The following is a 27831-nucleotide window of genomic DNA, read 5'->3' as shown; positions in this document are numbered from 1 at the left end:
ATTCTTTTCCTCTATCTTCTCTTCCTATCATCTTCTTAGTATTCTTAGCCTTTCCTTCTTTTACCCCTTCTCACTGTTTCTTTTTTCCTTCCTCCTAATCTACGTCTTCATCCTACTCTTATCTTTATTCCTATCCTTTTATCCTATCTACTCATCTTCTACATTCTCTTCTATCTTCTCTTCTTGTGTCTTATCTTCCTTTATCTATTTATCCTTCCTTCCTTTTAAGTAATTCCAACATTATTTTCTTTTTTCCTAACTTCTATCCCGTTCAACTGTCTCTCTTTTCCCTTCTCTTCCTCCTTTACCCCCTTCCCATTGCCACTCCTTTCCTTCTCTTTCCTCTTTCTCATTTTACGCATTATCTTCATCTATTGGTCTTCTGTATTCTTTTCTGTCATTTCTTCTTCTATCTTTACTTTCATACCTTCGTAGTTCCTTCCACCACTCTGTCTTTCCTTCTTTCGTCCCGTCCCATTTCCTCCTCCTCCTCCTCTTCTTCCTTTTCCCCCTCCGTGCATTCACCAGCCACTGCCTCACTGTCTCGTCACCTGAGGATTGACACACGCGGCTCATTCTCCTCTCAAACACGATTATCCTCGCTAATGTTACCTCGAAGGCGCCAGACACTCCCAGAGCCCAGCCACCCCGCGCGGCCCCCCTGCCTCACGCCCTCCCGCCACGCTGAGAGACAGATCCCCAATAGAACAGACACAGATACACACACTCACAGGCACACAGGTACTTAGTTCATGCTTCCACCTCCTGCTCCTACTCCTCGTCCTCCTCTTCCTCTTCCTATCTTTATTTATTTATTTTTTAGTCTTCTTCCTCAGTTTCCTTCTACCGCTTCCTAATTTTTCTTTCTTCCATGATTTTACCTCTTCCTCCTCCTCGTCCTTCTCTTCTTCTTCCTATCTTTATTTCATTTTATTCTTCCTATTCCATTTACTTCTACAATTTCCTTATTTTTCTTTCTTCCATGATTCCACCTCTTCCTCCTCCTCGTCCTTCTCTTTTTCTTCCTATCTTTATTTCTTTTTATTCTTCCTACTCCGTTTCCTTCTACCACTTCCTAATTTTTTTTCTTCCATAATGTTTTTCAAATTCATTTCTTCACTCTTCCGTAGTTTCATTTTCCTTTACCTTCTCTATCAAAGTCTTCCTATTTAGTTTCTCTCTACGACTTCAGTTATCATAGTTTTCCTGCTTTTCTTTATCTTTATCTTCCTTCTTGTGGCTATCTTTATCTTTCTCTTTGTCTTCATCATCCTCCTTCTCCTTTTTGTTTTCCTTCCCTCGTCCTCCTTCTCCTCCTCCTCGTCCTCCTCCTCCGTCTAGCTCGACATGACAATGGTACACACACAAACATAAACACACAAACACATACGACCACAGACACCTCCTCTCTCCTCCTTCATGCCTCCTTCCCTCCATCTCTCCCTCCCTCCCTCCTTTCTCTTTCCCTCCCAAGTCAGACACTCCTAAGACAACTTCAAAAATGGAATGAAAAGGAAATGGAGACACACACACACACACACACACACACACACACACACACACACACACACACACACACACTGGGACTTGCAATAACACGTGTCATCTGGTGTATTATTTTCACACACACACGCGCTGTAATTAAACACAAACGTACCTGGAAACACACACACACACACACACACACACACACACACACACACACACACACATACACAAATAACGCATAAACCAACCGGGATAATGACACAAACACATCATCATAATCATCACCACCACCACCACCTGTCAACACCAAACAAAACACATCACCACCACCATCATCACCACTACCGCGCGTCAACATCACAACACCCGCTCACACGGCAACATCACCGCCCCCTCCTCCTCCCTTCCCTCCCCCCTACCTAAAAAAAAGTGGAAAAGGCGAGGACACAATAACATTAAAATTCTTTCCCTTCATCATCACCACCACCACCACCTCCACCACCACTAAGAGCTCCCCAGAGAAGACTTTTTCCTAAAACATTCACGTCACAAAGCTCTCTCTCTCTCTCTCTCTCTCTCTCTCTCTCTCTCTCTCTCTCTCTCTCTCTCTCTCTCTCTCTCTCTCTCTCTCTCTCAGCACAACACAGCGCAACACAACCTGAGGCGTTTCGTACCGGCGTCATCTTGTGTGCAATAATGAGAACACACACACACACACACACACACACACACACACACACACGAGCTCCTCACTTCTTTGGCTTTGCTGGTTGCAGGGGAAATAAATATCGTCGGAATGGAGGTGGTGGTGATGGTGATGATGGTGGTGGTCATAGTGGTAGTGGTGGTGGTGGTGGTGGTGGTGATGGTGGTGGTGCCAGGAAACTCGTGACAGAAAACCAGGACACGAGGCTGCAGTAAGGAAAAAAAAAAGGAAAAGAGAAGGAAGGAAAGGGAAAGGATGATAGCAAGGAAGGACGACTTAAGGCTGTGTGAGGTCAACGGCACGAGGTCAAGGTCATATTAGGGGCACGGGGGAGAGGGAGGAAGGGGGGGGAGGGCAGGTCACGTGATACAGCTGTTTCAATATCATACGTGGCAGATGAAGGTGGATGCTGGTGACGCTGTAGTGGAGGTGCAGTGGTGGTGATGGAGGTGGAGGCAGCAGCGGTGGTGGTGGTGGTGGTGGAGCCAGGGGAGGTCACAAATATCGTCGTAGATCAGCATAATAATTCGCTTGCGAGGGGGAGCGGCGACCCCCCCCTTGAGTTCGGCGTTACTCCAAGCACTCCCACGCTCTCCCAGGACTCGTGAGGGGCGGGGAGTGGAGTGAGAGGGCGTGGAAGGGGCGTGGAGAGGGCGTGGAGAGGGCGGGGAGGGCACCACAGCGAAATAAACCGTTTATCTCCAGGCTCTGAGGTCACGATTCAACCACATGTGAGGAACCGCTTGACTGCCCCTTCCTCCTCTGTCCCTACCCTCTGTGGTGGATGGGGGAGGTGTGGAGTGGTGTGGAGTGGTGTGGAGCTTGCCTGAACACCCCACAGTCACCCCTCCTCTGTTCCTGCCCTCTGTGGTGGATGGGGGAGGTGTGGAGTGGTGTGGAGTGAGGTGGAGCTTGCCTGAACACCCCACACTCACCCCTCCTCTGTTCCTGCCCTGTGTTGGTGGACTGGGGAGTTAGGGGAGATGTGGAGTAGGGTGGAGCTTGACTTATCGTTCCACACTCACCTCTCTCCACTTCTATGCCTTGTTGTGGATTGGGGAGTATGTGGAAGAGTGGGGAAGTTGTGGAGTGGGGTGGGACTTGGCTACACTCCACACTCCCTCCTCTCCACTTATATGACGTTGTGGATTCGGGAGTAAGTGGAAGAGTGAGAGTTGATGTGGAGAGGAAATGTTATCACACACTCCACTCCTCTTTCTATTCTTCCACTTTCTTGTTTCCACTCTCTCAACTTCCTTCTCTCCTTTTCGTCCACTTCCTTCGCTCCACTTAGCAGCTTCCAACTTCTTTCTCCTCCTCTTTTTACTCTTCCTCTGTGGCAGGTGGAGTTAAGTGGAGTAGAGGTGGAGTTTAGGTGTAGTGAGACGTTAACCACAACCTTTCACTCCACTTCTTTTTGCCTCCACTTCTTAATCTCCACAAAACCTTCACCACCTCCTTCTCCTCCTCTTCCTCCTTCTCTCCTGCACGTGTTTGAGGGCGAATGCAGGACTCTGAGGGAGGGAAGGGAGGGAAGGGAGGGAAGGGAGAGAGAACGGAGAGGTTGGGAGAGGGAGAGGAAGGGGAGGAGGGCGGGCTCACAGCAGCACGTGTCGCTCAAAACATAACTTCCTCCTTCCTTCCTTTCTTTTATTATCTCCCTTTCTTTCTTTCTCTTTCTTTCTTTCTTTATTCTTTCACTCAAAATCAAGACACGGAGGAAAGATTCACGTTTTCACTTTTCCTTACTTTATCTTTTCTTTCCCTTCACTTCTTTCTTTCTTATCTTTTATCTTTATTTCCCTCTCCCTTATTTTCTCTCACTCTCCCTTTCCCTCTCTCTCTCTTTCTCCCACTCCGAAATGAGGTGGAGGCTGGAGGTGATGTGGAGGAGGTGGAGATGATATGGAGGTGGAGGTGGTGGAGATGAGACAGACCACAAACACCACCACTTGTATTCTCTCGTTTGAGGTGGTGGTGGTGGTGGTGATGGTGGAGGTGATTGAAGACTACACCAGTCAACTCCTCGCGTGGTGGAGGTGACCGTCCGTTCTCGTCGAGGGAGAGGGACGGAGTGAGAGGCTGAGTGAGAGAGAGAGAGAGGGAGAGAGAGCAAGAGAGAGAGAGAGAGAGAGAGAGAGGGTGAGAGAGAGAGCAAGAGAGAGAGAGAGGATGCAAGGCCACCACACCGCGCAGACACTCGCACATTCTCTCTCTCTCTCTCTCTCTCTCTCTCTCTCTCTCTCTCTCTCTCTCTCTCTCTCTCTCTCTCTCTCTCTCACCTGTCCACCGCTCATGAGGGTAATGGACGATAAGAAAGGACCCACAACAGGTATTTATTTCTCTCTCTCTCTCTCTCTCTCTCTCTCTCTCTCTCTCTCTCTCTCTCTCTCTCTCTCTCTCTCTCACAGTCTTTTCTCCAATTCTTCAAAGCAATCCCTCAATATATTCACCTTCCATTCTCTCTCTCTCTCTCTCTCTCTCTCTCTCTCTCTCTCTCTCTCTCTCTCTCTCTCTCTCTCTCTCTCTCTCTCTCTCTCTCTCTCTCTCGCTCTCTCTCTCTCTCTCTCTCTCTCTCTCTCTCTCTCTCTCTCTCTCTCTCTCTCTCTCTCTCTCTTTCCTCCATCTCTCTCTCTCTCTCTCCCTCTCTCTCTCTCTCTCTCTCTCTCTCTCTCTCTCTCTCTCTCTCTCTCTCTCTCTCTCTCTCTCTCTCTCTCTCGCTGATCCATCTTCTTTAAGGGCAGAGGAAAGCAAGATATTCAATGCATCTTTTCTGCAATATCACTCCCGCCTTTCTTTACTCCCTGCATCCCTCCGAGCACTGCGGCAGCCTCCTCCTCCTCTTCCTCTTCCTCGTAGTCGTTCTCTTCCTCTTCCTCTTCTTCCTCGTAGTTGTCGTCTTCCTCCTCTTCCTCCTCCTCCTCGTCGTTCCTGTCATCTTCTCCCTCGTAATTTTGGTACTGTGATTTTCAGGCTTCGTTGCGTCATTTTTTTCTTCGGGTTTTTTTTTCGGTTTTTTTTGGGGGGGGTCTTTTCTATTTGCTTTTTCCCCTCGTTTCTTCTTTTCTTTTTTTCTTTTTCCTTACCTCCTATTTTCCTTGCTTTTTTAACATTTTTCTATTTTATTTTCCATATTTTTCTTCATCTTTTTCTTGTTCTTCTTGTTCTTGTTCTTCGTCCACCTGTGTTTCTTCTTATTAATCCACCTACTATCCCTCCTCCTCCTCCTCCTCCTCCTCCTCCTCCTCCTCCTCCTTCTCTTCTTCTTCTTCTTCTTCCTTCTTCGCCGCTAGCATCTTCCTTCATACCAGAAACTAAATGCTCTGTCTCCTCCTCCTCCTCCTCCTCCTCCTCCTCCTCCTCCTCTATTCTACTTAATAATCCTCACCTGCTCTGCTAAGCTTTACCTGACCTTCTTAAACGATCTCTCTCTCTCTCTCTCTCTCTCTCTCTCTCTCTCTCTCTCTCTCTCTCTCTCTCTCTCTCTCTCTCTCTCTCTTACCTGTATTCCACTCCTATATCACATTAGCGTGCCACTCGACCCTTCTAATCAGCCTACCTGTCCCTACCTGCTCTTTACCTCATCTAATTTACCTCCTTTGAAGAGATTAGGCATTATGTGTTGATGTTCTTACTCGCTAAACACTTCTATTATTACATTATTACGAGAGAATACAAGTGGCGGTGTTACGGGTCTCTCTCTCTCTCTCTCTCTCTCTCTCTCTCTCTCTCTCTCTCTCTCTCTCTCTCTCTCTCTCTCTCTCTCTCTACCAACATTGCCAGATTATCGTACTGAACATTATATCTATCATTTTTTAAGCCTCAAATTCTCGTACCTACACAAATAACAACAGAAAATTAAAGTTGGCGTTGAGATTGTTATTTATTGATAATTGTCGCTCTTTTTTTGCTATAGTTATGAGTCAGAACCTACGAAAATGCGATGCGCTGAGTACGATAATTTGACAACGCTAATCTCCACTACCTTCACCTCTGTTATCTCCACCTCATCTCCACGTCTCCTCCATTCGGTGTGTGGAAAAAGAGAAAGAGGTAAAGAAAGTGAGAGAGAGAAGGAAAAGGAGAGGGAAATTCAAGTAAAAGATAAGAATTAAGTTAGTAATGAGTTCCTGTTCTTTTTATACTTATTTTCTTCATTTACTTTTTTTCATTTTTTTGTTTCTTTTTTTTTATCCATCTGCAATCTCTCCTCCTCCTCTACTTCCTTTTTTTTTTGCCTTCGTTAGATTCTCATTCTTTATTTCGTTCTATATCTTGTTCATGTTCTTCTTACTCTCATTTTCTCCATTTTTCTTTTTTCTTCTTTTTGTTTCTTCTTCTTAATCCACCTACTATCCCTCCTCCTCCTCCTCCTCCTCCTACTCCTCTTTTTCCATTTTTTTTTCTGCCTTCATTAAATTCACCAAACATCACGAGTAATCCTTTTTTTCCCTGCCTATTTTCACCGTACTACTAAAACTAACATATACTACATAATACACACCTGTTCATACTACTATTAACTAACAGAAAGAGAGTTGATACGTTGGATGCAGTCATAATTCAAATAGGAAAGGTAGTTCGTAGAGTGAGTGTAGGGAAAGGTGTCAGGCTGATTGATATTGTCGGAAATGACGTCAAGATAATGCCCGAGAAAGGGAGAGCTTGTGAAATGAGTGTTTTTTTCTTTATTTTTTCATTTTTTATTCGTATTCTAGGGTATCATATTTTCTTTATTATTTTTTACTTCTTTCTTTTATATCCCTCCTCCTTCTCCTCCTCCTCCTCCTCCTCCTCCTCCTCCTCCTCCTCCTCCTCCTCCTCCTCCTCCTCCTCCTCCTCCTATACATCTTCAAAGGAGGAAGAAGATGGGGACACCTTCAAGCTGCCCTCAAAATATTCACCCCTCATTGCTCCTCCTCCTCCTCCTCCTCCTCTTCTTCCTCTTTCGTTTCCTCTTCCTCCTCCTCCTCCTCCGCCTTTTCCACTGGCTTATTTACGACCATGAATAAGCCAATAAACTACTTCTTGTTTCGAACGAAGTCTAGTCTGCTCTCTCTCTCTCTCTCTCTCTCTCTCTCTCTCTCTCTCTCTCTCTCTCTCTCTCTCTCTCTCTCTCTCTCTCTCTAGATACATAAATAGAACCACAGATATAGATAGATAAATAGATCGATAGATAGATAGAAAAGGGAAGAAAAGAAAAGGGGGAAGAAGATGCGAAAATAGAAAGGGTCGCAGCATCTTTTCTTACGCAGGTCACCAAGGAGGAAAAAAAAAAGAGAAAGGAAAGACACTGCTCCTCTCTTTCTCTCTTTCTTTCCTCATCACTTTTTTTTGTCCGGTCTCTATTCAGCGACCGATGGAGAAGAGACAAAGACGACCCCCTCTCTCTCTCTCTCTCTCTCTCTCTCTCTCTCTCTCTGGGGAAAACATGGGTAGTCACTGCGAATGAGAGAGAGCGAGAGAGAGAGAGAGAGAGAGAGAGAGAGAGAGAGAGAGAGAGGCAATCGGTCCTTCCCCCTGAGTGATTTCCTAAACTACCTGACCAAGATTTCGTGGTCTGCCCAATTCCACTAAAAGGATGAAGCGAAATAAAGAAAAACAGAGATAAGAGAGGAAAAGAAAGCTGATTTTTTGAGAGATAGGAAGAGGAGGAGGAGGAGAAAGAGGAGGAGGAGGAGGAGGAGGAAGAGATTAGCAAGGAAAAATAGAAGAGGAAGCAAAACAAGAAAGTGAAAAAAAATATGAAATGAAAAAGATGAATAAGAGGAGGAAGAAGAGGAAGAGGAGGAGGAAAAGGAGGAAAAGGAGGAATTGCAGCTACGAAAATTAGAAGAGGAAGCAAAACAGGAAAGTGAAAAAATATATAAAATGAAAAAAAAATAATGACGAGATGAAAAAAAAATACAATACGAGAAGGAAGAAAAGGAAGAGGCGGAGGAAAAGGAGGAGAAGGAGGAGGAAGAGTAAGGAAAAATGGGAGAGGAAGCAAAACAGGAAAGTTAAAAAATATATAAAATAAAAAAAAATAATGACGAGGAATGAAAAAAAGTACAATGCAAGGATGAAAGAGAGGAAGAGGAAGAGGAAGAGGAGGAGGAAGAGGAAGAGGAGGAGGACCATAAACAATAGCAGGAGGAAGAACGATATGAAGACAAAAGAGAGGGAAGGGAAAGAGAAGGGCGACAGAAGAAAATAGAAGCGGCGATGAAGAAAAATGTGATGATGATGGAAGGAGAGGGAAAGGAAGACATATGAGGAAAGGAGGTTCTGAGAGGGAAAAAAAAAATACTCATCCTTCACCATTTTCTTACTCCTTATGTTGTCTTTCTTTTCTCACTCATATTTCTTCCTCTTTCTCATCCTCTTTTTTTTTCTTTTCTCTCCTTTCCTCTCTCATTCTATTCTTCCTAATCCTCCTACTCCTCCTTAGTTCTCTTAGCTTTAGAACGTGTAGTGTATTATTTTTTCTCTGTTTTTCCTTCTTTTTCCCTTCTATTCCCTCTCTGTATACATTTGTCTTTTCCATGTTTTTTTTGTGTGTCTTTCAATTCCTTTTATTATCTTATCCATGTTCCTTTTTTTTACCTCTTGGCTTTAGAATGTGAAGTGTATTATTTTTTCTCCTTTTCATTCTATTTTTTCTTCTTTTCCCCTCTTTTCCCTCTTTTTAAACACCTGTCTTTTCCATGTTTTTTTTTTCTTGTTTCTCTTTCAACTCATTTTATTATCTTATCCATGTTCCCCTTTTCTTTCTATTTTCCTTCTTTTTCCTCTCTTTATAAACTTGTCTTTTCCGTGTGTGTTTTTGGTATGTCTTTCAACTCATTTTATTATCTTATCCATGTTCCCCTTTTCTGTTATTTCTTATCGCCCTTTAATTCTGTCTGTTTATCTGTCTTTCTGTCTTTTTTTTATAGCGCCTGTAGCCTTTTTTGAGGGGCCTCTTTGGTGACCCCAGGCCGTTAGTGGCGCAGACGAATTTTATTTATAGTGACTCCCCTGATATATGACTCCTGTTTGCCCCCTGGTGATCCTCTTGAACGACGTCGCTAAAGTTAAAGGTTATTTGAAGATCTGGACAACATGTGGGTCATCTTCCGCCACTCCGCGATGTTTTAATTGGACTCGAACCTAAGCAAACGGGCTCACCACACCGGCATGTTGACCACTCAGCCACCGCTTCCTGTTTGTCTGTCTATCTCTGTCTGTCTGTCTCTCCATACTAATCCCCCTCCAATCTCATTCCATTTCATTTCTGTCTCCTGTCCCGCTCTCCTACATTTCTCTCACCTGGGAAACTCGAACCAGGTAAGGATGGTTCTAACACACCTTGGCAACCAACCTCCCCCGTCTTCTCTCCCTTCCTCTATATCCCTCCCTTCCCCTACCTTTACCTTTCCTTCTTCCCTCTCCTCTCCCTTCCTCCATATCTATCCGTTTCCCCTCTCTCCCTTTCCTTCTTTCCCCTCGTCTCCCTACCTCCTTTCCCTTCCTGCACATCCCTCCCTTTCCCATCTCTCCCTTCCCTCACATACCTCCCTTTCCCTTCTCTCCCTTCCCTCACATCCCTCACTTTCAATCCTCTCCCTTTCCTTCTTCCTTCCCCCTTTCCCGTCCCCTATCTTCCTCCTTTCCCTTCAACCATATCCCTCTCTTTCCCTCCTCTCCCTTCCCCCACTTTCCTTCTTCCTTCCTCCTTTCCCGTCAACCATATCCCTCTCTTTCTCTCCTCTCCCTTCCCCCCACATCTCCCTTTCCTTCCCCCCCTCCTCTCCCTTCCTCCATTCCTCACTCACCCAACTTCTAACAGTAAAACGACAAGCCTATTTCCCAAAACAAATTCCTCACTCGAGCTTCAACTTCAAACTTTTTATTCCCTTTTATTCCATGACACGTACTCGGATGTTATTTAGAATTTATTTATGTATATTTTTTTTTCTATCCAAAGTTGTTTATTGTCTTGTAAGTCGTGTTCTGTTTCCTCGTGTTTTCCTAAGCCCTTAAAAGTTTCACCTGTTTTTTTTTTATTATTTTGATTCCTCTTCGATGGTTTTTTTTTTCTGGAACTCAATTTTGGCAAGAACGGAAATGAGCAAGAAATTGAGTTGTAAAGTTTTCCCTTTTGTGTTTTTTTATTTATTTTTATTAGTAAAGCCACGAGTTTACTCTTAATTATTTCCTATTACAAACAATTTTTCCTTCATTACTTCTTATTTACTTTATCGTTGAGGAAAAAAAAAGGAGAAGGCATTTAAGTTTCTCTCTCTTTTTTTCCTTAAGGGTGGACTTTACTTTCTACATCATTCTCTTGACCCAATTTTACTTACTACATACATAATTTTTTGGTGTATATTTCATTTTCTACTTATTTTTTTCTTATTGATGGATTTTACTTTCTACATCATTTTCTTGACCAAATTTTACTTACTACATACATTATTTTTTGGTGTATATTTCATTTTCTACTTATTTTTTTCTTATTGGTGGATTTTACTTTCTTCATATATCTTCATGTGTATTTTATTTTCTACTTATTTTCTTGTGGGTAGTAAGTGGATTTTACTTGCTACATATGTTATTTATTGGTGTGTATTTTATTTTCTACATATTTTTTTCTAATTGGTGGATTTTACTTTCTCCAAATAATATCTTCATGCGTGTATTTTATTTTCTACTCATATTAATTTTTCTTGTGGGTAGTATGTGAGTAGAGGACGCCATTTTTCTTCTCCATTTTTTTCCCCAGAATTTTTTGGGTTAAATCTTCATCTCATATTTTGTGTAATTATTTTAAGCCCACGAGAAATATTACTCCCCGCATCCTCCTACTTTATCTTCCTTACTTTACGATCCCTTTAGTCTTCTTGTTCTACTTTTTTCTTCCCTCCTTCCTTCCTCCTTTTCTCATTTTCCCTCTCATTCTCCAGTTCCTTTTCCTTGTTCCGTATCCTATTCTCCTCCTCACTTTCCTTTTCATTTTCCTACTTTTTTTTCTTCCTTCATTTTTCTTCCTTACTTTACGACCCCTCGATTCTTCTTGTTCTACTTTTTTCTTCCTTCCTTCCTTCCTCCTTTTCTCATTCTCTTCTCCTTTTCCTTTTCCTTGTTCCGTTTCCTATTCTCCTCCTCCTACTCCTCCTTTTCCTTTTTCATCTCCTACTTTTTTCTTTCTTCATTTTTCATTCTCTTTCTCATCCTCTTTTTCTTTTCTCTCCTTTCCTCTCTCATTCTATTCTTCCTAATCATCCTACTTCTCCTTATTCTCCTTCTCATTGCCCTACATTTTTCTTCCTTCCTCTGTTTTTCATTCTTCTTCTCCATATCCTTCTTTTTTTCCTCCTTTCCTTTCTCATTCTCTTCCTTCTACTCCTCATTTTCCTTCCCATTTTCCTACTTTTTCTTCCTTCTTCCGTTTCTCATTCTTCTTCTCCACCTCCTTCTTTTCTTTTGCTCCTTCTCTTTGTCATTCTCCTTCTTCTACTCCTCATTTTCCTTCCCATTTTCTTACTTTTTCTTCCTTCCTCCGTTTCTCACTCTTCTTCTCGTCCCCTTTTCCTTTTCCTTCTTTCCCTTTCTCATTCTTTTCCTTCTAATTCTACTCTTCCTCCTCCCTTTCCTTCTCATTCTACTCCTTTATTTCTACCTTCCTACCTTTCTCATTCTCCTTTTTTTCATAACTTTCCCTTTCTTCCTTCCCTTTCCTATTCTCCTCTTCCTAAACCTCCTTCTGCTCCTTCTTCCCTCTCTCATTTTCCGATTTTTCACTCTCTCTATTTCTCTTCTACACTCTCTCCCTTGGTCGGTATCTTCATCATAATTATTACTCTTGATTTTTTAATCCTCTTAACTTCAATTCCCTTTATCTTTTTTTTTTCGTCCCGTCCATGAATAAATAAACGTTATCTTCGTATAATTTTTTCTACTTATTTTTCAGTTTTATTTTTTCTTGCTAACCAATTTTTTTCCTCACTAATTTTTTTACTTCCCCGTCTTCATTATTTTCCTCGGTCATGCTTATTTTTTTGTCTTAATTTAATCTTTTCATTTTTTCCACATTGCATTTTTTACCCTCCCTTTCTACCATTTCAATTCAGTTCTCCCTTTTCAATGATTTTTTTCTATATTATTTTTTTTCTCTCCCAAACTCTCACACATTTTTTTCTGCCTCTTAGTTTACTTATTCCTCGGCCAGTTATTTTTTCTCAATTTTACAATCTTCATTTTTTTCGCCTTCGTCTTTATATTCACCAAAACGACCATTTCCATTTTATTCTCCCTTTTCAATAACTTTTTTCCATTTATTTTCTCTCCCTAACTCTCACACTTTATTTCGGCCTCTTATTTTACTTATTCCTCGGTCAGTTAATTTTTTGTCTTCATTTTTATCTTTTTTTTTCTCATTGTATTTTTCTAGCTCTCCTTTACGACCATTCCCATTTTCTCTCCTCGTCCTATTGTTTTTTTTTAATATATTTTCCCGCCCTAGTAAATTCAGACTATTTCCCTACCTTTTATTTTCAGATTTCTCTTCATTCTTTTCTTCCTCCTCCCTATCAAATTTCCTTCCTACGACTCCAACGTTTTACCTCTCCTATTTTTTTTTCTTTTATATTCGACAGTTTAGCATTAATTTCTCTCCACGTTCTTTTTTATTATATACTCCATCTTACTATATTTATTCTTTATCTCAATCTCAATATGCTCATTTTCTCATTTTCATTCATTTTCATTATTTTTACCAACTTATTACTTCTTGTACTAAATTTCACCTCTATCCTTTTCACTTTCCCTTTCTCCTTTTCATTTTCCCTCTCTCCTTTTCATATTCATTATTTTTATCAACTTAATACTCCTTGTCCTATATTTCACCTCTATCCTTTTCAATTTCCCTTTCTCCTTTTCGTTTTCCCTCTCTCCTTTTCATTTTCAATATTTTTATCAACTTATTACTCCTTGTCCTAAATTTCACATCTATCCTTTTCAATTTCCCTTTCTCCTTTTCATTTTCCCTCTCTCCTTTTCATTTTCATTATTTTTATCATCTTATTACTCCTAGTCCTAAACTTCACCTCTATCCTTTTCAATTTCCCTTTCTCCTTTCTATTTTCCTTCTCTCCTTTTCATATTCATTCAGTTTTCATCATTCTAATTACTTTCTATTCCTACGATTCCAAAATTTTACCTTTCTCCATGTTTTTCTTTATTCCACAGTTTAACATTAATTTCCCCTAACGATCTTTTTTTATTACACTCCATCTTAGTATATATATTTTACCTCACTCTCATTATCCTCTCATTATCTCATTCCTCAGCCCCAAAAACGTAGCAGATGAGGGCAGGTGAGCTAATTAGTGGGATGATTTATGCTTCAGGTAGAAAGAGAATATCTAAATAGCCTTCCTTGACGACTGAAAAGATGATAGTAGTAGTAGTAGTAGTAGTAGTAGTAGTAATAGGAAAGAAAGATCGACAGTAACACACACACACACACACACACACACACACACACACACACACACACATACACACACACACACAAACAAAAACACACACACACAAAAAAATACACCTTCCAACACCATCACAGCCACTCAGAGGCCTTACACCACCACCACCAATACCAACACCATTTCCCTACTATCCTTTGAAGCCATATCACAGAGCCTTTGAAGGTAGGGTAATCTTGAGGAGGAGGAGGAGGAGGAGGAGGAGGACGAGGAGGAGGAAGATGCGAAGCCAGAAGAAATACGAGGGAAAAATAACCACAGTCATAGCGGAAAAAAATTACATATATTGATGAAAGTGTGATGAGAGAGAGAGAGAGAGAGAGAGAGAGAGAGAGAGAGAGAGAGAGAGAGAGAGAGAGAGAGAGAGAGATTAAGGTCCTCTTTAGTGAGGGTCATTAACACACACTAGAGAAATTAAAGAGGAGGAGGAGGAGGAGGAGGAGGCGGAGGAGGAGGAAGATGCGAAGGAGGTGGATGAGGAGGATTAGGAAGAGGCGGAGGAAAAGAAAAAAAGGATAAGAAGCATTTGTATTAGTAGAATAAAAATAAAAATATAGGAAAAATATATATGAAAATGAATAAGAAGAAAATGAAGATGTGAAGGAAATAATGAAGGAGAAAGGTGAGATAGAACAAGGAGAAAACGAAGTGGAATTGGCATAGATGAAAGAAATAAAAAAAGGAATAAAATCTAATGAAAAAACACAAATAAATAAATGATAAATAAATAACATAACGAATAAACATAACAAAACATAACAAATAAATAACAAACAGCCAATAAATGAGAAACAAAATCTGATAATAAAACAAATAAATAAGGAAATAAAATCCGACATTCAACCCACACAAAAAAATACAGGTGAGCCGAAAAAGCGCCACAGGTAAATCTTGCGCGGCCTTTCACTAATTAGGAAAACTCTGCAGGTGAGGTCTGTCCCGACGCTCACCTTTATTAATAGCGCGGGGAGAGAAAGGAAAAAAGTAATAAAAAGGAGGTAAAAGATGAGTAAAGAAAAGAATAAAGAGAAAAAGATTAACTTGAAATTTCCTTAGGCATTCCGTTCTTTATCATCAATGTTATTTTTGTTTCATTATTATTATCATTGGTGGTAGTAGTAGTAGTAGTAGTAGTAGTGGTAGAAGTAGTGGTAGTAGTAGTAGTGATGGTAGTAGTAGTAGTAGTAGTAGTAGTAGTAGTAGTAGTAGTAGTAGTAGTAGTAGTAATAGTAGTAGTAGTAATAGTAGCAGTAGTAGTAGTAGTAGTAATAGTAGTAGTAGTAGTAGTAGTAGTAGTAGTAGTAGTAGTATAATGGGAATACTGATGGTAGTAGAAGTAGTCATATTCCTATTTCTATTATTATTATTATTATTATTATTATTATTATTATTATTATTACTATCATTATTATTGCTACTATTATTACTGTCCTCATTATTTTTATTCTCTTCATCTCGAGTACTTTCCCATTCTATCTCCTCGTTCGTAGCCATAAGAGCAAATGTTTGGGGCCTTAACAGAAAAAAAAATCCACTGGAGTGAATGAAATAATGAGGAATACTATTAATATTTGTGTTCCCAGGACTCGGCGGCCAAACACCAGAGTCTGCCTCGAAACCAACCTCCACGGAAAACGAAACTTTAGGTGAGAGAAAACAGGCACAAGGGTTGCTTAAAGGGCTGACTGCTCCAGTTTGATGTAGGGCGATTGAGACTTCACTAGTGCTCTGTCGATATTGAAAGTTAGCTATTTTATTTCTCAGTTACTTCATAATTCTAATAATCAGATGAATTTATCCTCATTATTTTGGGTTAGAGAAAACAGGCACAAGGGATGCTTAAAGGACAGACTGCTCTATTATGAGGAAGGGAGACTGGGACCTTACTAGAGTTCTGTATATTCGAAGAAGTGAACTAATCATTTCCTAGTTTATTAACCCTCGTATTCTTGAACTATCGCTATTTTTATTATTTTCAGGCACGTATGATTTTTTTTCTTTAGTTTGGGGTTGTTAATGCTCTTTATTTTACGGGAAGAAGACATTAACAGTAAAATCCTTAACTACTTAATATATAGGAAAGCGATAATAATAATAATAATAAAAATAATGTTGATAACGAAAACAAGACAAAAAAAACGATTTCACAATATAACATAGAAATTGTATTCATTTTCTCTCTCTCTCTCTCTCTCTCTCTCTCTCTCTCTCTCTCTCTCTCTCTCTCTCTCTCTCTCTCTCTCCAGGAAATCTCATTACATTAGCCTCGACACACTAGCGAAAAGGTTGGCCGACACGCACTTAACCCCCCCCCCCTCTCTCTCTCTCTCTCTCTCTCTCTCTCTCTCTCTCTCTCTCTCTCTCTCTCTCTTTCTCTCTCTCTCTCTCTCTCTCTCTCTTTTATGCACCTTTATACACTAAAAATTAATGTCAAAAGGCTCTCTCTCTCCCTCTATCTATCTATTTGTCTATCTATCTACTTACCTATCTATCTATCTATCTATCTATCCATGACCTGTTTCCTTTTTTCTCTCGTTTTAATTAAGTGAAAATGTCATACTTATAATTAACTGGAGCTCTTACCGCTGGAGGGAGAGAAAGAGGGAGAGAGAGAGAGGGAGAGAAAATAAAATGGAGGGGGAGGGAGAGGGGTAGATAATGATGGGTAGCATAGATGATAATGATGATGATGATGATGATGATAGAAGATGAGATGTGAAAAGAGAAGGGGTATTAATTGTGTGTGTGTGTGTGTGTGTGTGTGTGTGTGTGTGTCTAAACCCAGTAGAGAGGGAAGTGGAGCTAATTAGAGAATGAAGGAGTGATGGGTGTGGAAGAAGAAGGAGGAGGAGAGGAAGAAGATGGTGAGGTAGGGAGGAAGAAAGGAGGAATAGATGGGATTGAGAAGAGGAGGAAGAACCGGATGATAAGAGAAAGGGAAAATCCAAAAAAGAAAAGGAACGATGTATGGAAGAAGATAAAAAGAAAAGAGAGTAAAAATGAGAAAAATAAAGTGAAAATGAGGTAAGAAATTAAAAGGATGAGACAAAACAGTAAAGGTGAGAAAGGGAAGGGGAGAAGAGGAATGGAGAGAAGGGGAGAGGGAAAGGAAGATGGAAAGGAGAGAGGGGAAAAGAAGGGAAAAGAAGGTAAGTTGGAGGGGAAGGGGAGAAGGAAAAATGATAAGGGAAGAGAAGGGAAAGCGAGGGAAAGAGAGTGAATTATGAGAAGAGGGAGAGGGGAAAGAGAGAAGGGGAGAGAGGAAGAGTGGAAAAGGAGAGGGAAAAAGAGAGGGTAAGAGGGAAGGGGAGAAGGGAAAGGAAAACGGGAAAAAGATGGAAACCGGAGAGGGGAAACTGAAAAGGAAAGGGAGAGGTAAGGGAAAGGTGAAGAGGAGAGGGAAGGAGAGAGGGGAAATGGAAAGGGGAGAGGGGGAGCAGAAGGGAAAGGAAAGGTTAAGATTAGAGGAAAGGAAAGAAGGGAAATGGAAAGGAGAGAGGGGAAGTGAAAGGGTTGAGAAGGAACAGAAGGGAAGGGAAAGGGGAGAGGAAGGGGTAAGAGGAGAGGGAAAGAGAGAGGGGAAGGAGAAAGGGTTGAGAAGGAACAGAAGGGAAGGGAAAGGGGAGAGGAAGGGGAAGGGTGGAGGAGGGGACGTGGAAAGGGGAGAGGGGGACCGGTAGGGAAGGGAAAGGGGAGAGGAGAGGGAAAGAGAGAGGGGAAGTGCAAAGGGGAGAGGGGAAACAGGAGGGAAAGGAGAGGCAAGGGAAAGATGAAGAGGAGAGGGAAGGAGAGAGGGGAAGTGCAAAGGGGAGAGGGGAAACAGAAGGGAAAGGAGAGGTAAGGGAAAGATGAAGAGGAGAGGGAAAGAGAGAGGGGAAGTGCAAAGGGGAGAGGGGAAACAGAAGGGAAAGGAGAGGTAAGGGAAAGATGAAGAGGAGAGGGAAGGAGAGAGGGGAAGCAGAAAGGGTTGAGAAGGAACAGAAGGGAAGGGAAAGGGGAGAGGAAGGGGAAAGGTGGGGGAGGGGATTTAAGGCTCAGATTCCGGCTTCTAAAACTTGATTGTGTCTCCAAACTTTCCCTAACTTGAAAACTAAACAATACTGCTAATGATACTGACCTCTCCCACCTCCCCCATCCCTCTACCTCCCCTCTCTTTCTAATTTCTCTCCCCTTTCCTCCCCTCTCCCTTCTCCGGTTACTTCTCTTTCTCTCCCCTCTTTCTCTTTCCTCACTTCCCTTATTTATTCTCTCCCTTCATCTTCGTCTCTCCCCTCTCGTGGCCTACTTCGACACCCCTCCTCCTTTTCCTCTTCCTCCTCCTCCCATTCCTCTTTCTCCTCCTCCCAAAACTACTTCTATCCATCATTACTACTACTACTACCACCTCTACTACACATAATATAGCAATAACTTCAAATTCTCCTAGTTAAGAATAATGGCTCTCTTCAGCTGTTCTATTTATAAAGTCTTTTAATATGTAAATTGTATCATCACGTATATATTATCAGACATTTTAGGGACATCGCCTCCCCTTCTGGTCCCATCCTCCTCCTCTTCTTCCTCTTTCTTCTCCTCCTCCCTCTTCCTAACTCTCTGTCTCATTAAGGAGCGGAGGAAGAAGAGGAGGAACCGGGGACCTCGTATGAAAATCAGCTAACTATGCATATCAAACATCTTCCTTCATTTCCTTCTCCCCTTTCTTTCTTTCTTCCTTCTTTCCTTTCCTTTTCCTTTTCTTCCTTTCCTTCGTAGCGTGTGGCTTATTTCCTTTCCGTCTTCTTCTTCCTCCCCGTTATCACTGTCTCCTCCTTCATCTACACATCTTCTTTTTCCCCTATTCGCTTTTTCTATCGTCTTTCTTCCACCATACATAAAATAATATAAAAGTGGAGTAAAGCAAATAAGAAATAAAAAAGAAAAAGAAAGTTAAATAAAATACATAAAACAAAAGAAATATGAAATAAATGAAGGAAATATGAATAGATGAAAAGTGGAGAGATGAAGGAGAATTAGACAGAAAGGGAGATGAAGAAAAAATGACATGTGGATGGAGGTGGAAGCAGTAACGTGAAGTGGAATGCATGCCGAGAGAGGGAGAGAGAGAAGGGAGGAGAGAAGTGGAGGAAGGGTGACGAACTTAGGACAACTTAGAGACTCCTGTGACAGATTATATGAGAGATGGAGGAGGGAGGAAAGTTGAGATGGAGGAGCCAAGTTGGAGAGAAAAGGAGGATTAATAGAGAGGGATGCTGGGAGGGATGCTGAGGAGGATGAGAGGAAAGAGAGCATTGAGGAGCGGAGGGGAGGAGAGAAAAGAAGGATTAGGAGAGGAGGAAGGCAAGGGAGGATGAAAGGAAGGAAGACCATGGAGGAAGAGAGGGAGATAAAAAGGGAGGGGAGAAGAAAGGGGAGATAAAGATGGGAGCTGGGAGATTATGGAGAAGTTTTATCAATTGAATTCATGTAAAAAAGATAGAAAAAGGAATTGGAAAACTTCAACTTCCTTTCATTTTTTCTTTCGTATTTTTCTCTTCCTTTACTTCCATCCGTCATTTCTTCCTTCCTTCTTTTTCTCCCTTTCTGCTCTCATTCTCTCACACTTTCCTTTCCTTTCCTTTCCTTCGTTTCTTCCCCTTTGTTTATCTCTCTGCCATTCCTTCCTCTTCCCCATTTTCCTTCTCTTCCTCTCATCCTCTTTATCTCTTGCTCTTTATCCTAAACCACGAGGAAGAAATAAAAGACAACAGAAGAAAATAAAACAAGAAAGAGGAAAAAGAGAAAAAGAGAAAAACAAACAGTAAAGTAAGACAAGACTTTACATAAAAAAAACACCAACAAAAAACAACAAAAAAATATAAAAAAGAAAGGCAGAAAAAATATCTTCATGTAGGAAAATAAAACAAAAAGAGAAAATGTCAACTGCAACCATATGGGAAAAGAACAAACCGATCGACGTGACGTTATGGTGAGGTCAAGGGTCAGAGGTCACGAGTCAGGGGTCATAAAGCACGCGGCCACAGAGGAGGGTGACCCATAAAGCCGCCCAACCACGTGACCGCGGCCGGGCGAGGTCATATTCGGGAAACGTTTATGACCCATCCGGTGTGTCCCGCTGACGTGACCCCGATGCTGACGGGACGACCCTGACTGACTGACTGACTGACTGACTGACTTGGTGGGTGGGTGGGTGACTGACTGACTGGCTTCAAGGGTAACTAACTGGATGATTGACTGACTGACTGACTGACGGACGGACTGACTGACTGACTGGTTGACTAGGTGACTGGTTGGCGATGTGACTGACTTACAAGATGACTGACTGACTGATTGACTGATTGACTACCTGGTTAGATAAATGGCTAATTGACTGGATGACTGGCTGACTGGATGGCTGACTGATTAACTGAACGAGACAATGATTGACTGACTGACTGAGGGATTGACTGGGTGGACTAAATGACAGAGTGACTGGCTGACTGACTAACTAGCTGGCTGGTTGAATGGTTAACTGACTGACTGACTGACTGACTGACTGACTGACTGATTTGCAAGCAGACTGAGAAGCTGATTGACTGCCTGACCTACTGATGCAACGTTCTGTATATCTAATGTTGTTTTGTGTGTGTTTCGTCTCTCTCTCTCTCTCTCTCTCTCTCTCTCTCTCTCTCTCTCTCTCTCTCTCTCTCTCTCTCTCTCTCTACTTCTCTCTCTCTCTCTCTCCTTCTCTCTCTCCTTCTCTCTCCCTTTCTCTCTCCACTTCTCTCTTTCCACTTCTCTTTTTCCCCTTCTCTTCCATCCCTCTCCATCTCTCCCCCTCCCTCCCTCCCCCTCACCCCCTTCCCCTATCTCACACACGCAACACGGGGGAGAGATGGAACGGCCGAGCCAGGATATTACTTTGCGCTGACCGTCCGTTGAGTCACGTATTTTTACGGGATGTCATTTCCTTGCGCGGCGGCGACGGCGGTGACGATGCCGGTGGAGGTAGTGGTGGTAGGGGATGGTAGATGGTGGTGGTGATAGGGAAGAAGGGTAGTATAGCAGGTTGATGGTAGAGGAGAAATGTTAGGGATGTAAGGGAAGGGGAAAGGGAAGGAATGGGAAAGGATGAATAGGAGGGAGATAGGGAAGCAAGGAGGAAAGGGGATGATATGAATGGTAGGGTGAAGGGATATATACAAGGGAGGTGGTAGGGTTAGAAGGGTTAGGGAGATAAGGGAGGGTAGGTAGAGTAAAGGGAGGGAAGGAGGGCAAGGGGAGACCAGAGAGGGAGGGGAGATAAGGGAGGGTAGGTAGAGGAAAGGGAGGGAAGGAAAGCAAGGGGAGACCAGAGACGGAAGGAAAAAGACTGGTTACCGGTAATGGTGGTGGTGGTTGTAGGAGACGGCAAGGAGGAAGGGATGTACAGGAGACTGAGTGTTGGAAGGTTTAGGGCGATGAGGGAAAGTTGAAAGGGAAGAGGAGGAAAGGTAGGGAAGGGAGAGAAAGGGTGGAGGCGGTGGTGGTGATGGGTTGGTAGAGTAAAAAGTTTGAGGAGACAAGAGAAGGTAACGAGAGAGGGGAACAGTGAACAGAGAAGGGAAGGGAAGGGAAGGGAAGGCAACGAGAGAGGGGAGCAGTAAGCAGAGAAGGGAAGGGAAGGTAATGAGAGAGGGGGATGGTAATCAGAGAAGGGAAGGGAAGGGAAGGTAACGAGAGAGGGGGATGGTAATCAGAGAAGGGAAGGGTAGGGAAGGGAAGGAAAGGTAACGGGAGGGGAACAGTAAGTAGAGAAGGGAAGGGAAGGGAAGGGAAGGGAAGGTAACGAGAGAGGGGAACAGTGCGCAGAGAAGGGAAGGGAAGGGAAGGTAACGAGAGAGAGGGTAGGGAAGGGAAAGGAAGCGAAGGTAACGAGAGAGAGGGGGATGGTAAGCAGAGAAGGGAAGGGAAAGAAAGGAAGGGAAGACTAGAGAAGGAAGGGTAGGGAAGGGAAAGGAAGGGAAGGTAACGAGAGAGGGGAACAGTGAACAGAGACAGGAAGGGAAGGGAAGGAAGAGAAGACTAGGGAAGGAAGGGTAGGTCAGTGGCGGAGGCGGCGGCGGTGATTCCAGCCACGCACGTCTGTCCATCATAAAATGTGGACCCAGACAAGATGAGAGTTTTGGGAGCAGTTAAGAAAAAACAACGACCTCTACTACTGCTCCTGTGCCATCCAAGCCCTGCCTACCACCACCACCACCACCACTACTACTACTACTACTACTACAATTACTACTGCTACCACGACCGATAAAATAGTAATAGTAATAATAATAGTGATAATAATAATAATAATAATAATGATCCTTAATGAATGAACTTCCGGGAAAACTATTCGCTATTATTCTTTTTCCTTTTCTTTTGTGCCGCGACCTCTCAAAAATATACTAAAATAAAAAAGAAAATATAAATAAAAGGTAGAAAAAAATAAAAAATAAAACCTTTTCAGCTCACTTCATAAGAGAGAGAGAGAGAGAGAGAGAGAGAGAGAGAGAGAGAGAGAGAGAAACACACACAATGAGGCGAAACAGCATCAGAAAAGAATAAAAAAAAAAGAAGAAGCAATAAACAGATCTGAAGGGGAACGAATTTTAACCATTTGAAGCAAAAGAAAAAAAAAAGAAAAAAAAGGAAGAAACGGAAATGGGAGTAATAGAGAAAAGCGAAAGAGGGAAAAAAACAGAAAATAAAAACAAAAGGAAGTGAGATAAGTGAGAAAAAGTGAGATAGAGGAAGTAGTAATTAAAGAAGGAAGAAACAAAGAGAGAGAGAGAGAGAGAGAAGATACAGGACAAAAGAATGTGATAAAAAAAAAGATAGAAAAAGGTAGAAGGAGAAAATGGATGAGGAGGAGAAAGGAGGGAGAAACACAGGAGGAGGAGGAGAAGGGAATAAGAGGAAAAAGAAGTAAAAATTAAAAGTAGGCAGGTACGAAGGGTAAGAAAATAAAGGAAAGAAAATATAGGAAAAAGTAAATGAAAATGGGAAGGACAGCAGATTCATTCTCTTATATTTCTTTAATCTTTTCTTCATTTTATTTCTTCCTCTTATTATTTTTTTGATATTATGATACTGAAGCTGCCTACCCTTCATCATCATCATCACCATCCTCCTCCTCTTCCTCCTCCTCCTCCACGTAATAAGGCAATATTTTATCTTAACCATCAGTAGAAACATAAAAAACGACGCGATATGTATTATATAACCCATCACTATAACAATTACAATATATCTCTTCCTCCTCCTCCTCCTCCTCCTCTTCCTCCTCCTCCTCCTCCCCCTTTCGCTGATACCATCTATTCCCATACCTCATTCCTCCTCCTCCGCCTCCTCCTCCTCTTTTCTCATCTTTCAACCACTAACACCTCTTCCCATAACCCCTTCCAACTCCTCCTCCTCTTCTTCCTCTTGTTCTTCCTCTTTCTCCTCCTGCTCCTCTTCTTTTTTCTTCTTTTTCCTCCAACCCTTCCTCCTTTTCTTGTTTTTTTCTCCTTTTACTCTTCTTTTTTGCTTCCTTTTCTTCCTCCTACTTTCTTTTTTTCTTCCTTTTCCTCCTCCTACTCTTCTTTCCTCTTCTTTTTCTTCTTCCTCTTGAAGCTCCCACATCCACCTTATACACTTATTTCTACCTCCAATTCCTCCTCCTCCTCCTCTTCCTCCTCTCGTGTTTGTTCTTCCTTTTTCTCCTTCTCCTCCTCCTCCTCCTCCTACGTTTCCCATCCCAACCATTCGCTTAAGCTCCTTCCCTTCCACCTCATTACCCTTTTCCCTTCATTTCCCTTATCTTTCCTTCTCTTTCCCTTGCCCCCTCAATTTTACCTCTCCTCCTCCCATCATCATCTTATTTTTCGTATCTTCCCTCATTTTTGCTTCTTTTACCTTTTCTCTCCTCTCTTTTCCCCTCCTTTTTTCCTCTCTTCTCTGATTTTTTTATTCCTTATCCACTTCTCGAAACAGTTATCACCTCCTTTCAACTTATTTTCTTTGCATTTTTCTTCTCCTAAAAGCTCAATCGTGCTTCATTCCTCTTTCCTTTAATATCCACAAAATGACACACACATATACACGCAAGAATTCACTCGACAAAACCTGAAATAAAAACACAACACACAAGAAAAACTTACTATAAAACTTACTTACCAGACACCTCTAAGTCAACATACAGGTATATAGAGGCACCCACTTACACGGCAGTACTCCAAGCTCTCCCTTACTAACCTAACTCACTCCTCACCAACTCAAAAACCAAGGGCAGCTTCGAATTGGTTTATGCCTTCACTAAACTCCACTTACTTAACTGACAATTACTCTTTTCTTGACATACTTTCGCCGTATAACTAAAATCGGATTAAAAAAAAAATGTTGGAAGTGTTTGGCTATTCTTTACTTTTATATTTTATAGGAGCGGCGAGTAGCGGGCTTTTTTTTGTACTCTTTTTATTGCGCTTGATGTAGAAAAAAAAGCAAGTACCCCTTAAAAATGGCTCAGGTTAAAGAAAATGGGACCCAATACTGATTTCCAGGGAGTGGCGAAGGAAGGAAGAGCTTGGAACACGGGCGGGAGGCGGCCTCAGAAGAACACAAGAAGGAACGGAAGAAAAAGACGGTCCAATACAAGCATAAGGTTTAGTACTCACCCTGTTGAGGAGGTCCGGCTGCTCCCCGTTGGTGTAGGGCGGGGCGGGGTGTCCATTGGTGCTGGGGGCGGGGGCGCTGAGGGCGAGGGTGGGGATGCCGGTGGAGGTATAGCCATTCTGCATGAGGCTCAGACGACGCTCCAGCTCTTCAGGGTCGTTCAGGACGCGGGTCTCGACGATGGGCGCTGACCTGCCCACCTGGGAGAGAGAGGCAGGTGTGGGGGTGGTTAGGGGAGGAATGACAGGTGTGTGAGGCTGAAAAAGGACGGAAAAGGGAAGGAGAAACAGTTGTGTGGTTGATAAATTATGAGGTAAGGAAAACAGACGTGTGGTTGATAAAGGTCGATGAGGAAAGGAGAAAGAGTGGGTGCGTGATTGATGATGGGATTAGAGACAAGTGTGTGTGGTTGAAAAGTGATGATGAGGTAAGGAAAAATAGGCATGGGGTTGATAAAGGACGATGAGGGAAGGAGAAAGAGTGGGTGGGTGATTGATTATAGGAGGAAAGACAGATGTGTGTGTGTGGTTAGGTATTGGAAAGGAATGACGAATGTGAGAATTTAAGTTTTTGGTTAATGATTTAAAAAGTAGTAGATATGATGTAGATATGATATGACAGCTGGACATAAGTACTTCTAATTGAATTTCTATTATGACTTCAAATATTTCCTTTCCTCCTCCTCATTCCTCATTTTTTTTTCTTCTCTTTCTTCTACTGCTACTACTACTACTACTACTTCTACTACTACTACAACTACTACTAACTAACTAACTGACCTCTAACCCTCTTCATCTTCCTCTTCATCCTTCCTCTACTCTTACCACTACAACTTCTCTTACCCCTCCCACCACCACTCCCTTCACCTGCCCACCAAACTCACCTGTCTAACCTGGAAGTCCGGGGAGGTGGGTTCGATGGGCCGGGCCACGACGAGGCGCACGTGTGACCCCGACTGACGCAGGACCACCGCCACCTGGTCGCTCCCCATCCCTCGAAGGTTGACCTCGCCGATCTGCAGGATGTGGTCGCCGGACTGGAGGCGCCCGTCCTGTGGGGGAAGGAAAGGAGAGGCTTAGCAAGGATCTCAGGTAAGGATTAAATGCGTGTGTTCTGCAAAGAGAGTCAGGGAGTAAGAGAAATAGTTAGAGAAAGGAGGAAAAGTAAGAGAGGTCACGTTTAAGTAAGGTATCAGGGAGAGGAAACGAAAGGATTAGACAGAGAGAGAGAGAGAGAGGAAATGAGAGATGAGATACAGAGAGCAAACAGGGAAGGGAGGAGGAGGAAAAGGATAGCCATAGAGAAATAAAGCATGATAAAAGTATAGACAAAGTAAGGTATCAGGAAGGGAAAGGAAACGAAAGGATTAGACAGAGAGAGAGAGAGAGAAAGAAAGGAAATGAGAGATGAGATACAGAGAGGAAGCAGGATAAAGAGAAGGAGGAAAAGCAAAGAATAAAAAGACATGGACAGAGAAAGGAGAAAAGATCAAAGAAAACGGAGAGGATAAAGAGAGGAAGAGGGAAAGGGTAGAAAAATGAGACAAGTAATGAATTTGAGAAAGAGGAAGAGAGAGAAAGAAATGAAATAAGGAAATGACAGAGAGTAGAGAAATACAGCAAGACAAAGTTAGGTGACACAAATTAGAGAGAAGTTAAGACAGAGAGAAAATGAGAAGATAAGAATAAGGATAAAGAAAAAAGAAAACAAGTGAAGAACGATGAGACAAAAAACAAAGAAAAAACAGCTGAACAGAGATGGAAAACACAGTGAAAAGGGAAACAGAGAAAGGAAATTAGAGGAGATGCAAAATTAAGAGCAGAGAAAGAGAAATGACTACGAAAGAGAGAAATAAGAAGAAAAAACAAATAAAAAGAAAACGAGAGAACAAAGACACAAAGCAAAACAAAGGGAATAACAGACACAATTACGAGATGAGTTAAGAAAGAGAGAGAAAGAGAGAAAGAGGAAATATGAGGAGAAAGGAAAGAGGGAAAATAAGAAAAATTAAGGAAAAAAGAAAATAAGGTGGAATGGAAGGAGCAGAAGCGAATGGTTGAGATGGGAAACGTAGGAGGAAGAGGAGGAGGAAAAGGAAGAAGAGAAGAAGAAAAACGAGAGGAGGAAGAGGAGGAGGAGGTGGAGGTAGAGAGAGAGATGTTGAAGATGGTATTGGGAGCTTAAAGAAGAAGAGGAGGAAAAGGAAGAAAAATGGAGAAGGAGGAGGAGGAGAGGAAGAACAAAAAGAGGAGGAGGAGTCGGAAGGAGTTATAGGAAAAGAGGGAGAGGGAGAACGGCGTGAGAGGCGAAGGAAACGAAGGAAATGAGGGAACAGAGAGAAGGAAGGAGAGACGGTCAGATAATGAGGATGAGAGGAGGAAGAGGAAGGGGAGGCGAGGGAGAGGAAGGAAAAGAGGAGAACGCGTTACGTAAAAGTTACACCGAACCACGTGATCACTATCCGCTTTATGCCCCGAACTTTCGTCTTCCGCCCCGACGCAAAAAAAAGGAAAGCGGCTTAGGGTGAAGTTAAGAGAAGCGATGGCGCGGCGGTCCTCTCTCTGGCTGGCTTGTCACTCTTTTGGACCCAAGTTCGAACCCCAGTTGATGAATATGAGGTTAAAAAAGATCGTAATTCCCGGAGAGTTGCAATTTTGACTTTATATGAGAAAATGTTGATGATGAAAAGTAGAAATTAGGAAGAAGAGGAATGTAGAGCGACGCTAAATTTAAGTGGGAAAGGAAGGAAGGAGGGAAATAAAAGAAAGAAAAGAAAGCAAAGAAATAAATCAAAAGAAAGAAAGAAGAAACGAATGAAAGGAAGGAAAAACGAAGCAACGAAGGAGTTAAATGAAGGGAAGAAAAAATGTTAAAAAAAATGGAGGTAAGAAAATTAGGAAAAATCAGTCTGGAAGGAAGCAAAATTAAACGAAAAAGAGAAAGACATATAAGAACAAGGAAACAGGGAAAAAAAGAGAAGTAAGGAGGAGGAGGAGGAGGAGGAGGAAACAGGAGGGACAAGAAACAGCAGAAAGGCATTTAGGTTATTTAGTGGTAGGACAGAGGAGCAGGGAAGGGGTAAGAAGGAAGGGAAAAAGAAAGGTTAAGGAAGGAAAGGAAGGGGAACAGAGGGAAGAGAAGGGAAAGGAGTGGGTAGATGGGGGTAGAAGGGAAGGGAGAGACAACGAAGAGTAAAGAAGGGCAAAGGGAGGGATATAAAAGAAAGGAAGGAAAAGTATATGGAGACAAGGAAAGGCTAAAAATGAAAGTTAAAAGAAAGGAAAAAATGGAAGGAAAGGTAGGGGAAGACAGGGCAGGGGGTAAGAAGGAGGAAGGAGGAGGTGATGGCGGTAAGAAGGGAATGTAGAAGAAGGGTAGGGAAGGGAGGAAAGGTGGGGAAAAGGGAGATGTAATAATAAAGGAAGGAGAATGGGTAATTAAAAACAGTGAAGGGTAAGTAGAAGGGGTAAAGGA

General features: G+C 42.3%; 1 protein-coding gene and 1 long non-coding RNA gene across 2 annotated transcripts in view; both read right to left on the bottom strand.

Moving 5' to 3' along the window:
- The window catches only part of LOC126980201 (multiple PDZ domain protein-like), a 356183-nt gene that overhangs the window by 311077 nt on the left and 17275 nt on the right, over window positions 1-27831 (bottom strand). Inside the window, exons 3-4 of the mRNA XM_050829835.1 lie at window positions 25241-25408; window positions 24360-24557 (exon numbers count right to left, since the gene is read on the bottom strand). Of these exons, the coding sequence (XP_050685792.1) occupies window positions 24360-24557; window positions 25241-25408 (366 nt within the window). The remainder of the gene's footprint in view (window positions 1-24359; window positions 24558-25240; window positions 25409-27831) is intronic.
- LOC127010318 (uncharacterized) lies at window positions 12633-14000 on the bottom strand. The gene is made up of 2 exons (XR_007763045.1): window positions 13067-14000; window positions 12633-12966 (listed from the first exon to the last, which is right to left on the bottom strand). It is a non-coding gene; the product is annotated as an uncharacterized LOC127010318 (long non-coding RNA).

Source organism: Eriocheir sinensis, chromosome 43 (assembly GCF_024679095.1).
Source record: "Eriocheir sinensis breed Jianghai 21 chromosome 43, ASM2467909v1, whole genome shotgun sequence".
NCBI lineage: Eukaryota > Metazoa > Arthropoda > Malacostraca > Decapoda > Varunidae > Eriocheir > Eriocheir sinensis.
Note: the sequence above shows the minus strand (reverse complement) of the source record. Positions and strands in the feature narration are given on the sequence as shown.